The sequence below is a fragment of the Notothenia coriiceps genome, unplaced genomic scaffold (genome assembly GCF_000735185.1).
Source record: "Notothenia coriiceps isolate Sejong01 unplaced genomic scaffold, NC01 NC01_scaffold00026424, whole genome shotgun sequence".
Classification (NCBI taxonomy): domain Eukaryota; kingdom Metazoa; phylum Chordata; class Actinopteri; order Perciformes; family Nototheniidae; genus Notothenia; species Notothenia coriiceps.
The window spans coordinates 2994595-3007714 of NW_011359125.1; the positions used below are offsets into that span (position 1 = coordinate 2994595).

Consider the following 13120-nt stretch of genomic DNA (forward strand, 5'->3'; position numbering starts at 1 on the left):
CTTCCTCACTTCTATAATAATAATAATAATATATGACATTTATATAGTGCTTTTCCTGGTGCTCAAAGCGCTGACCCATGCGTGTGTGTGTGTGTGTGTGTGTGTGTCATTACCTGGTTGACACTTCTTGCAGCATCTGGAAGAGCCTTTTAAATAATATCTTTCATCTTCACACTGGTTGATAGATTTTGAGGCCCCATTCTAAAAACATATCAAGACATAGAGTTAGTTTTGTCATCATGTAAAGAAAACAAACAAACATTCATTTCCCTTTAAGACACCATTCCTCTTCAGTTCATCTTTCAAATCCACACTTGATATTTTGAGATGGCGGTGAGTAATGAGAGGAAGAGGATGGTTAAAACATTTCCAAGATGTGCCCGGGAATTCTTTCCACCCTCTCAGAAGCACCTGACCTCAGCATGCACACCCTCCATCAGCCCTGACTCCAGGAAGGCCACAGAAGAAGAACCAAATGCAACTTAATGCATCAACTCAAGTTGGCTCGAGTTAATAAACCCTTGGCTGCATCCCGATCGTCAATCAACATGTTTTTGGCACGCTTGGTAAGATTACCCACATGAAATAAGTGTTGAGAATATAAACAAAACTTGAGGCAGCTGTTAATGGTGAGTTCATTTTATTTTAACCTGTTAAAATGCTAAATCTCGTGCTGTAATTCAACAGTAAGATACAGCATGGAGTCCTTGCTGCATTGGAGATTAAAGTGAACATGTGTCCATTATTTAATTATAACTCTAGTACAGAAGCCACAAAGGTAAGCAATGCAGTCTCTCACACACACACACACACACACACACACACACACACACACACACACACACACACACACACACACACACACACACACACACACACACACTCTCTCTCTCTCTCTCTCTCTCTCACACACACACACACACACACACACACACACANACTACCAATAGAAATACATTGCTTTTAAAATCGTTCTGTGTGACACAATAAAAATGGGAAGATCGTGTTGGTGAACACGAATCAATAAATTCAATTAATTTCGTGACTATTACACCAAATGCCGTGAGACTGGGTTGACTCATTGGGGTATTATATTCAATAGTTTGGAGTCTATTGTCTTTTTCTAATTTTTCTGTTTTAGTAATTTTTTATACCAGCTGAAGAAAGTGGTGGGCAACAAAGCTGATTAAAGGTGAAAGTGTAATGGCGGAGGATTGGTTTGTGTCGGTGTTGTGTGTTCATTCTGAGCTCTAACCTAAGGTTAAATTATGGGAGGCCCTGACACCTCAGTAACGTAGTGACTTGTTCAAGTTTTGGAAGAAAATATGAACTCCCAAGGTTGAAAGCAATCTTCCTAATGATAACTATGATGAAAATGGGTGTAGTAAAGTAACAAAACCCAAGTGAGATGCCTCCATTCAAGCTGCAGTGGCGGATTCAAGAAAATAGTTGTTTCTTAAATGCTAAATGCTCTGCTAGCGAATGTTCAATTTCTGTTTACTAGCTAATACTCACTCGCTAATGTCGGTACCACTTTACAATAAGACTACCCTTATTAAGGGTTTAGCCTACGAATAGTTTGTAATTCATTTATTAATTCGGTTGTGAACACTTTATAAATCCTTAATAAGCTTTTATAAGACATGAGATAAACAGGGCAACTGTGACCGGTTGCTTGCCAAATAGTGAGCCCACATTCATCTGCACTGCTAAGCCTTATATTGGCTTCCTAGCTTACTTTGTCTTCTTCATCAGCCAGCATCCTTGGTATCTGTTGTTCCCTGAGTTCATTCTCACTAAGTAGCCAATATAAGGCTTAGTCATCTTGCCAAATAGTGAGCCTGTGTTGATGTATGAAAACTATGTTAGAACTGGCTTATAAATGGTTCTTAATGATTAATAAAGTGTTTACAACCTAATTCATAACCTAACCTAATTATAAACCCTTTATGAATCCTTTATAAGGGTAGTCTTATTACTAATGTTAACTAGTTAATGTTTACCAGCTAATGTTCATTAGCTAATGTTTGTTGTTGGAAACGTCATTTCACGTCTGTACACACAAACTGAAAGATTGACATTAAAGTTGACTTTGACCAGCTAATCTTTACTAGCTGTCTCCTGTCTGGTGCTGTATATGTAGTAGGTTAATCTGATGTTATTTCACTGAAATCAGTTGTATGTGATGCTGAGCTACATTGGTGAGAGCTAGACAGAACCAAATCAGTACATTTTGAGTTAAAGAAATGTTCTGGGAGATGCTAAAACGCACCGAGGGTAACTTTTCATCAGTCGTGCAACCTCTTTTACATTACAAATATTCAATTTATCCAATTAAATATTAAGGGATATGTCATTGTGCAGCTTATTACAAATTATTAACTGAGTAAAATGACCACTATAAAAGTAATATGTGGCATCCATGATAAAGATGGTGGAATGCTTCATTTCTTATCTCTTTGAGCAGAACTGGAACATTTCAAAGGAAAATTAAAGGTGAAAAGGCAGGAACATTACAAACAACGTCAGACGCACATCAATAACAACCACCTTAGCATAATGAGGCATGGCCTCGTTTCGTTCTCACCGTTTAAGTAAATCATGTCTTTTGCTACTTTACCCTCGCCTAATGTCATACAAAGATTGCCAGTTACAGTACAAATACTTCAAACGTGATTGTTGAGTGAAATGTGTGAGTTCTATTATAAAGCCATTATGTAATTGTGATAGTAAATTATGGATCAGGGCTTTTCCACAGAGGTATAGTGTTTCATTGTTATTTGGGGAGCAGAAATCACCTCTGCCTCATGATACTGTTGCTAGAGACAATCAAGCAACCAGAGTGAAGCAGTCCTAGCATTTAAATGATTTCTTAGCCTCAACAGGCGCCACACAGACAGCTCGCAGTAGGTTAAACTGAAGGAGCTGTGGCCATAGATATTAAACATAAGTACTAACATGTATTGTGATGCATCACTTTGCTATACTTTTTCTGGTTTAGATTTTCTATGATTTGTTTCTATTCATGTTTTTTTTTTATTGATCTTTTTCTACTTGATTTAATTTTTTGTTCAATACTGTCATTTCTGTAATGATTATGAAATCGATGCTTTTCTCTTTCTTAGCTTCTTCAACAAACTGCTTGTTTTCTTCTGCTTTTTTAAAACAAATAAGTTTCTCTCTTTATGTGTCTTTGTGTCGTTTTTTTTTTTAGATCTGTGCATTCTCGGTTCATTTTCATTTCATACTTTAGACAACTATTTATTTCAACAGCTAAAAGTGATTGTTATATTTGTACCACTGACTTGTGGTTAGTTGAAGCACTGGCTGACCACACGTTTTACTGAGGTATAAATACCATGTATCATGAATATCACGTATGAAATATCACTGGGTCTAAGGCATTCATATGAGGCCGCTATTTAAAACAACATTAAGGTCAACCCAAAAAGGAACCCTTTGTTTTTCTCTTTTAAAGGACTACATATGAAGAAGTGAAAGAATATGTTTAAAGGTCCTTCTGCTTTTCATGAACAGAGGGAAAGGTCTAGCATTAGAGATTTACATAGGGTGCTTTGTGAAGCGTAAAAACTCCCCTTACACCGAAACTAAAGTCCTCGCAGATATGTATGACTAACACAATAATTAGCATAATAGCATGCCACAGACACATGTGATCACTTTAAGAATAGTTTTATTTTGTTCCTTGACCCTCAACACATGGATCTGGATACCTTATTTGTTCAGTTATCTGCAATAATGGCTGAGATATAGTGAAAGGTGTAAAAAGAGTGAAGATTTTTACAATCTAGAAAAGCTGATTAGAAGTATATTTCAAGGGGATGCATGATACCCCCTTCTACCCACTAGATTAACTATTATCATTCAGTCTTCCCACCCTTTCCATCTTTTCCGGATGCAACAAAAAGCTCTGATAAACTCAAAAAAAGTGATCATCAAGCTCATACACATAGAGCCTTTAATTGCTCAACATATTCCCTCAGGAGTTGGCGTAACATGAAGAACAGTGAAAAGGTGATTTAATATTGCACTTTAACATCTGAAAAGAAACTCAACTCTAAATACATTGAGAGCTGGCTTTGATGACAATGTTGTATTTACAGCTTTATTCACTGCCCACAACCTAAAGCCACTTGTTGATTATGTTCAAGGACACTTATCAATCCATCTCAACATGTCATTTATTTTAGTGCCTTTCCAGTCCTAAACTATAACAACATGAAAACAATTTTTCAGCAAAATACATGCAGTCAGATGAATGTATTTTGTCACTGGCATCATCTGCAAATCATCATACCTGAAATAAGCATGGAAGTAAATGATTTACCCTAGACAATGTGACAAAAAAAAGCCACTTAGTAACTTTTTCTGAGCTTATAAGCACATGGTCTTCATCCATCTTGATGATGATGAAGACTATCTTGAGTTTATTTTATCATAAACATTATTGGAGAGCTGATTTTGGAAAATAATGTCTTCTTGTTGAACAGAATGAGCTTGAGTTTAATTTATCTAAAGACATGACAAAACTGAGGAGGAAGAAGGAAACTTTCCCTTTGTGAAACTACCTATAATGTCCAGTCATATGCTTCCATCACATCTTCACGTGGTTTGAACGTTCAAACTCGTCCAAACTATCAAAACGAAGTATTCATCCTGGTGTTATTGATTATATTGTTACTGTTGTGCAGAGATCCTTGTGAAAATCCATGAGAATCTCCAAACCGGTTTTCCTGCTGTGCTGTTTGACTTCTGTGGCAATGAAATGCCATTCAAACAAGTCATCACTAGTTACCGCCAAGACTATTACAGCTCTATTTAGAGTCCATTGATATGATTACAAAAAGGAATTTTTGAGAAATGTTTTGTATTAATAGAGGGATTTATAGTTGGGAGTTTGCAACACAAATAAAATGTTTGGGGGATTTATTGTATACAGTAGCTTGTGGCCTTCTTTCCTTTATTAATTGAATGGTTTATAGCAGAGCAAGAAGATGTACTCAGATCTTGTACTAAAGTAAAAGTATAAATACCATAGTAATACTCTGTTACAAGTAATTACAAATGTTTTTCACAGTTCCATTTATTAAATGTGAGGATTTGCTGCTCAAATATTTAAATATTTAATTGCTTTTTTTTATAGTACACTAAGAAAGTGGATCACATCACTCCTGTTCTGAAGTCTTTACACTGGCTTCCTGTGTGTCAAAGAATAGATATCTAAATACTGCTGCTGGTTTATAAAGCACTGAATGGTTTAGGCCCAAAACACATTTCTGACCTCCTGCTAAATTATGAACCATCCAGATCTCTCAGGTCTTCAGGGACTGGTCAGCTTTCTGTCCCCAGAGTCAGAACTAAACATGGTAAAGCAGCGTTCAGTTATTATGCTCCAAATATCTGGAACAAACTCCCAGAAACCTGCAGGTCCGCTGCAACTCTGACTACTTTTAAATCCAGGCTGAAGACTTTTATTCACATCTTAAACTGCACTGTAACTTTTATCCATGTATTTTTTCTTTTAATGTTTCTTTTATTATCTTTTCTTTTTAATGACTTATTTTAAATGCCATTTTCTTAATGTCTTTCATTTTTTTGTAAAGCACTTTGAATTGCCTTGTGTTGAAAGGTGCTCTAAAAATAAACTTGCCTTGCCTTGCCTTGTTGAGTACTTTGAATCAATCACATTTTATTTATAGAGCCCAATATCACACATTTAACATTTGTCTCAGTGGACTTTACAGTTTGTACAGAATATGAATACGACACCCTCTGTCCTTGGACCCTCACATCGGACAAGGGAAAAACTCCAAAGAAACCCCCCAGTTAATGTGAAAACATTGAAGAAACCTCAAGGGGAGCAACAGAGGAGGAATCCCTAGAATTGTAGTGGAGTAGAAGTACAAAGTAGCAACAAATGTAAATACTCAAGTTAATAACTAGTATCTCAAAATTGTAAAGTAGTGTATTTGTACTTCAGTAAATGTTCTTGGTTACTTTACACCACTGTTTTAAAGGATCTATGGTAGTGATGACATGTAGGCGGGAGGCAGAAGTTTTGCCCACATTACTTTGGTCGGTGGGATGCACAGGGAAACCACGCTGAAGAAGAAAGTACTTTTTCATTTGAAAACAGGTTTCGTCAGAAAATGGTATTGATTAAGGGAAGTTCAATGGACTAAATATAAACACATAGAACAAATACAGACGCAAGAAGCGCCTGGTAACCCCCCCTCGGGTTGATAAGAGATACTGACACATGACGGTGAAATCCCATGAAGCTGGGGTCTTCCCCCCAGCTGCTCCTCCACTATAAATGTTGGAGCAGATGGAGAGTGATCACACAGCAGAGAGAACAAGCTCAACTAAGACTTTCACACACTAATACCTAGAACACACACCTTCAGGATGGCTGCTCCTCGTCTCGCTCTGTGTGTGTGTGTGCTGATGCTGGCCGTCTTCACTCTGACTGAAGGTAAGAGAGGCTCCCACATAACTCATTCCACCAGTGAAGGAAAATAATCTTATTTTAAATGTTTATGATTTTGGTTTGATAGCAATATATATAAATCATTCAGTCTGATCAGTTAAAGTTGTTTTTGTTCATTTCTAACATACATTTTCTTTTATTATTGTTACAATAAGGCACATTAAGTGAGCCATTCCTCTTACAAAATAAATAATTAAATAATTAAATTGCACAGCTCTCCCACTTTAAATGACCACAATCTGCACATATTTTATTTGTCAAAGGAATGTGTAATTTACTTGTATTTACCTTTTGGTATATTTGTTGTATATTTATACCTTTTTTAAACATTTCATTCTTTTAATTTTAAATAATTGTCTTGTAGTTCTGTATTTGCTCTTTTGTGTCCAACTGAATTCCTTTTCTGTGTAAATGTATGCAGAGTTATACACCAAAGAATATTATGTGTAAACCTACTACTACGACCTTTTAGGTCATATTTCTTGTCACTGATTTCTGAGTGGCCTGAAAATATTTATTATCCAATGTCAAAGATTGAGAAACTGAGATTTAAAGGCTCCAGCATCAAAAACACTAAGGACTTGTTGAAGTTAAACCTACATTTATTAAAATGTGTATTCCCATTATAACAGCTCACTTTATTAAAAGGAAAGCCAGAGTAACAAAAGAGTTTCCCCATTTGACGATGGAACAACTGAGCAATGTCACAACCTGTTAAACAAAAGGCAGTATCAGATTGAGCTTTAGGAAGGAAATCAAAGCTAACATAAAAAAGGAACTGAATCTGACTGTGTGTTTGTGTGTAGGTTTGCGTGGGGCCGGCCCAAGGAGATGCTGCTTTAAGTTCAATGAGAGAGAGGTTCCCATAGGCCGAGTGATCGGCTACGTCAGGACGAGCCAGCGCTGCTCCAACCCTGCCGTCCTGTAAGTACAATACTACACCACAATACTACACCAAAATACTACACCACAATACTACACCACAATACTACACCATATTACTACACCACAATACTACACCACAATACTACACCACAATACTACACCATATTACTACACCACATTACTGCACCACAATACTACACCACATTACTGCACCACAATACTACACCACATTACTGCACCACAATACTACACCACATTACTACACCATATTACTACACCAAAATACTACACCACAATACTACACCACAATACTACACCAAAATACTACACCACAATACTACACCACAATACTACACCACAATACTACACCATATTACTACACCACAATACTACACCACAATACTACACCATATTACTACACCACAATACNTTTTTGACACAGAATTTGTTTTAGTAACTTAGTTTCAATTTATTTGATTTCACTACTGAAAAAAGCCATTCCTGTTATCTTAGGCCCAGGTTACAGCGCAGTATTGGCTGCAACACTATCACAGATTGCATTATCATAGATGTATTCCTTTGGAGGGGGGCCACGGGGGGGTCCAAGCTCAGTGTTACAGGGGTGCTGGACCCTGTTGGCCCTACTAGAACCGTCACTGAGGGTCTCTCTGTGTGTGTGTGTGTGTGTGTGTGTGTGTGTGTGTGTGTGTGTGTGTGTGTGTGTGTGTGTGTGTGTGTGTGTGTGTGTGTGTGTGTGTGTGTGTGTGTGTGAGGTTAAGGACAGTGGCAGGTCCACGTCAGCTGTGTGTCCGTCCTTCAGCCCCCTGGGTGAAGAATCTCATCAGCTACCTGGACACCAAAGCCATCCCAGGAGAGACAACCAACCTGTAACCGTGGCGACATCACATCCACTATCAAAGCCTGTGATCTGATGCTGCATCTCAAACTATACCTGTCAAAGCTGCATCTACTACAGATGTGTTACCATGTGTAAGGTCTGCAGTACCTCTTTGTTAGGTAGCCTACTAAATATTGTTATTTTTGTAACATGGACCATTTGCTGGAATGAGACAAATGTACACTCCATTTTGTATATTTCTGATTTTTAATTGAATGTATGTGGAACTATTTGTATATTTTTGCTTGATACAACAACACCCACATAACCGTCAACACTGTGAACTACTGATGCATTGTTATTGGAACTGACTTACCAAAACGTTCTTGCATTGTTATTGGAACTGACTTACCAAAACGTTCTTCACTGTAAAAATGCAATGTCCCGCACTGCTTATCAGTAAGGTATAAGCTACAGTATGTGTGATGCCACTGTTTCTGCAAGGAACCATTGTGACCTTTTCTTCTTTTTTGATATATAGTAAAATGATGATGTTTTGTTCCTATTTATAGTCATATTTTGAATACCTCTACAGATAAGTACGGAATTTGGCGACAAATTATTTATTTCTGTATTCCACTGATTTGATTATATTGAATTAAAGCATGATAACATGTAATGGTTTGTCCTGGTTATTTTCTTTCTGCTTACCATGGATTAAGTTTCAACGTACACTTACACATTAAAAGTCTCTGAACTGCCTTTAGAACTAGAGTTTGGAACCTAACACGCTTCAGAGAAGTACCTTTTCAAGGCCAAGGTGTTTTCATTAGCTGTTGAGCATTTCTCTCACAGAACTGTGTAGTCAGCTGCAAATATGGTTTGACCCCAAACAAAGTAATTGCAACAAAAGGTTTCTCAATGGATTATTGTAGTACCAGGTGTACTTAATAACATACTAAAAGTCTACCAAAATCTGACCACTATAAAGGTCTAATTTTTAAGATGGCGTCCACGATGGCCGAAAATTCCTTAAAGGTCCCATGTCATGCTTTTCCGGTTATTACCCGTCCCCTTGTGTGTTAAGAAGGTTTTTCTGCATGTAAACGGTCTGCAAAGTCACAAACCCTCAAACTACACCCTGTAGTGAGTAAAACTCTAACACAGAAAAGATCTGTCTATGCTGCCCCACAACGCCTCGTTGGAGATTTCTCTTTTTCATCCTGGGTACATTGACGTGCCCATACCCAAATGGACCCATTGGTCCAATTTGTGGAGCCGTTACGTTACGTCCGCGGAGCAGTTACATTTGGACCAATCTGCGGACTTCCTCACACACACTCAATCTTTTCTCAGCTGAAGCTCCGCCGATTTCTCCTCCCTGAGATGGCGGGACGTGGCGAGGCTGTGAGTCGGTGTGTGAGCACCAGAGGTCGCGTTAACTGAATATTTTACGTCCATAACGGATTTATTTTAACAATGACGGACACATCTGAAAGCAGTCCGTCATTTTGACAGATTAGAACAAACTCGGAACAGCACCAAAGTTTCCCCGCAGCGAGGCTCCGGTGTTATGCCGTGTTATGCATGCCCTCCAAAAAGGATATTATACCGTTTCCAAACCTAACTTTGCCGAACAAATCATTGAAATGTCTGTGAGTTTTGGCTTTACGCTGTGCACGCTCCCGCGAGGTGCAGCAGCCATGCATAACACGGCGCATGTGAACTGTCCCCCCGTTGACAGTTCACAAGCATACTTCCCCCCTCCCCCCTCGTCAGAGTTGTGTAAAGGCCGACGGGTAATTCTGGATTTTGATGGAAGTTTTACGATCCTGTCCGTCAAAATGACGGGCAGCGAAAAAGTCTAGCGCAACCTCTGGTGAGCACACACACAAACTCCCAGCCAGGCTGCGGGTGTGTGTGTTCGGGCTGGTTTCGCTGTGTCTCCCTGTTTCACAACAATGGAATTATGACAAGTAGAAATGGACATTACATGGGATATTTAAAATACCCTAACTCCTTCACAATTTATTCTAGAAAAGTATTTTTTTTTGGTCTAAACTTGTATTTTTGGGGCCTATAAATACATTGGACTTGTCCAAAAAAAATGTTTAATCCAATATTTTGGTTCGCCAGTTCCTTATAATGACTCCCTTATCACTCATCCCAGTCAAGCAATTTTGGTGACTAATCCCATGCTTTGGTGATCTAAGAATCAAATTAGCATATTTAAATGATAGTGATTACTAGCACAATTACATATTAGAGCAATGGGTTATAAGCATATTGATGTTAAAAGTGACGGTGATTTAACAATACAATTGGACATTTCAGTTGTATTGGTCATAGCAGGCATGAACCGATTGTCCTCCAGTTTTCATCCCCAATCCACCGGATTCATGTCACTTTCCTTTTCAATCTTGGCAATGATATTTAGTCAGCAACTGTGTAGGAGGGAGATGTTCTGGGGTAACAATTGAATTGGCAGAAACAAATTGTAGATTTTAGAGCAAAAGGGCAAGTGAATTGGTTTTCTTGCCACCAAACCTAACCGCAATCTCTCTGCTCCAAAGCCCTCTGCCATTGTGTGCTTGATTTTGGAGCAGAAACGCATTCGCAGGTCAGGATGCTCGATTCACCTTTCGCAAGTTTCTGGAACACTGACTTTTTGCCAACATAAAAAATGCAGGAAGTTGTATCAAATCCAGTCATCTCGTTTATGTCATGCACCTTAGGAACTTTGGACTCGTCCGAATGAAAATGGACATGGCCCAAAACCATATCCTTTAAACAGCCAGGTTAATGTGGTCTCACAGACACTATGTGTGTCATAGCTCTAGCAGCATTCATTATTACCTGTTTGTCCTAGGGGTATGCGAACATACCAACAGATAAACAAGAAATGTCCATCACCAAACCCAGAGACGCTGAAACTGACGGCAGAGACGATGACGGACAACACACCAAAGAGAGTGTGGTGAAATAAGCGCTCCTCTCCACCAGTAGCGTGCCAAGCTCCAACTAAGTGGCGTACAGCGCATTTCTCTGTTTCACCCACGAGGGATGGAAGAGGGCAGAGAACGACGTGTTAAACAATCCACCAAAAGCAGCCCACTAAAGAAAGGCTTTTCACAATCATGTATCCTACTCCATGGATCATCATATGGTGTCTACAATCAGTAATGTTTTTCCCATACAACACACAAATGTTTCCTCTCCCCGTCAAGAGAGAGCGATAGATAATCATGACCCACTCACTAACATCACCCTTACTGATGTGACTGATAACCAGTGTTGAGACTAACGCATAACAAAGTAACGCGTTACTGTAACGCAACTACTGTTTGCGGTAACTAAGTTACCTATTCCCATTAAGTAACGCCGTTATAGTTACTGTGATTTAAATGGGTGCGTTACTGCGTTACATTATGTGATGGAACTGAACCGAATTTCCCTGCGGATGTAACTTACAGGCGAATACAGCGATGTCCATGGAAAAGTGAAAGTAACCAGAGAGGAGTGATGATTGGTTAACGCGGGGTAACATTTCAGGGTAAGCCAATCAAAGACAGAGTTGGGCGGGTCTTGCCTTATGGGGAAAATACACACACACGAACACTTGTGTTAATGCTAACACAAACACACACGGCATCGCTCACCACCAGCACACACACACACAATGGCAGATGCAAGTATCAGCGAGAGCAGCAGCGCATTTACAACTTGGAAATATAACCACTATTTTCAATTTGTGGGGATAAAGGACGCAAAAAATATTACGGTAAAATGTAAACTGTGTGCAGGACAGAAAGCATTGTCCACATCGAAAAACAGCAATGCCAATCTCCTGAAGCACCTAAGTAATGTACATGTGGGGAGTTGTCTTTTCCTCTCTCTCCCCACACCGAACACGTACACACACACACACTACCGCATCTCGCTGTCACTCCCTGCACACCATACAGGACCTTCACTTTTGCTCCGTCGTCTTTTTGTCTCCAGTCCACCAGACACTACATAAAACACTTTGTCTTCTTGTCGATTTATTTACGTTGCCGGAGGGGTTCTTCTTCGAGCGGAGAGAGAGTCGAGTAACTTTTCGATTTCACCCAATGAACTTGGACTTCGAACAACGAAAACGGAAGGAGCTGATGCGCAGACCCTCGGCTGTCCTTCAAGTTGTGTGTTCTACCGGTCAGGCGGGGATAACATCGTATAATCAAGCTATTGGTCTAACTTGTCTAGCGGTGACCCCCCCGAAAGTGATTTTGTGTCGGTGCGTTTTTGACGTCGTAAACATGTCGAGAATACCCATGACGTTCAATCACTTCCGAAAGGAGGCGCCCTTTGCTAGTCTGACGTGGTGCCTCCTTTCACCGTCTTTTCAGTGGATATTTCGTCTCGCCCCCGACGCAACGCCGTACCGAAGGAAGACGTCCATTGCGCCCTCTGCGGCGGAGACCCGCCGTCAGAGCCAGTCCTAGGTTTTTATGTTAAATTTATAAAACGTGTGAATAAGGTGCATAAGGATCACACCGGTGACCAATGCCACGTCCCAACGGCTGGGGACCCTATCTCAGTGTCAGTCCTCAGTCGATACTAGCTAGTCACTATAAAACCTTAGTCTTATTCCACACAGACCTAACAGTTTTTGTGGTGCTAGGTGCCAGGAAAAGGGTCTCATAGTACGTCACAACCCGTCAATGAAATTTGTTTCATTGATCATCCGATTATCAATATCAATGACGAGAGTTTTTTTCATTGATATCAATATTAATTATTTTCATGCATCATTGTTCAATGAAATGATATTATTATTGTGATTTTTATGTTCAACAACACAACAAGAATTCTCTTTTTCTTGTTGAGGGTGTACATGTAATGAA

At 39.3% G+C, this 13120-nt stretch overlaps 2 protein-coding genes across 2 annotated transcripts in view; one reads left to right on the forward strand and one right to left on the reverse strand.

The window, feature by feature from the left end:
- tnfrsf11a (tumor necrosis factor receptor superfamily, member 11a, NFKB activator) overlaps positions 1-197 on the reverse strand; it is a 4904-nt gene extending 4707 nt beyond the window's left edge. Inside the window, exon 1 of the mRNA XM_010784697.1 lies at positions 114-197. The gene's annotated coding sequence lies outside the window, so the exon portion shown is untranslated. The remainder of the gene's footprint in view (positions 1-113) is intronic.
- A 6171-nt stretch (positions 198-6368) lies between these two features.
- LOC104957085 (C-C motif chemokine 3-like 1) lies at positions 6369-8895 on the forward strand. Its single transcript, XM_010784698.1, has 3 exons — positions 6369-6496; positions 7318-7435; positions 8170-8895. Exons 1-3 carry the CDS (start codon positions 6430-6432, stop codon positions 8285-8287), a joined length of 303 nt encoding a protein of 100 aa, XP_010783000.1. The 5' UTR covers positions 6369-6429; the 3' UTR covers positions 8288-8895.
- The last annotated feature ends 4225 nt before the right edge of the window (positions 8896-13120 follow it).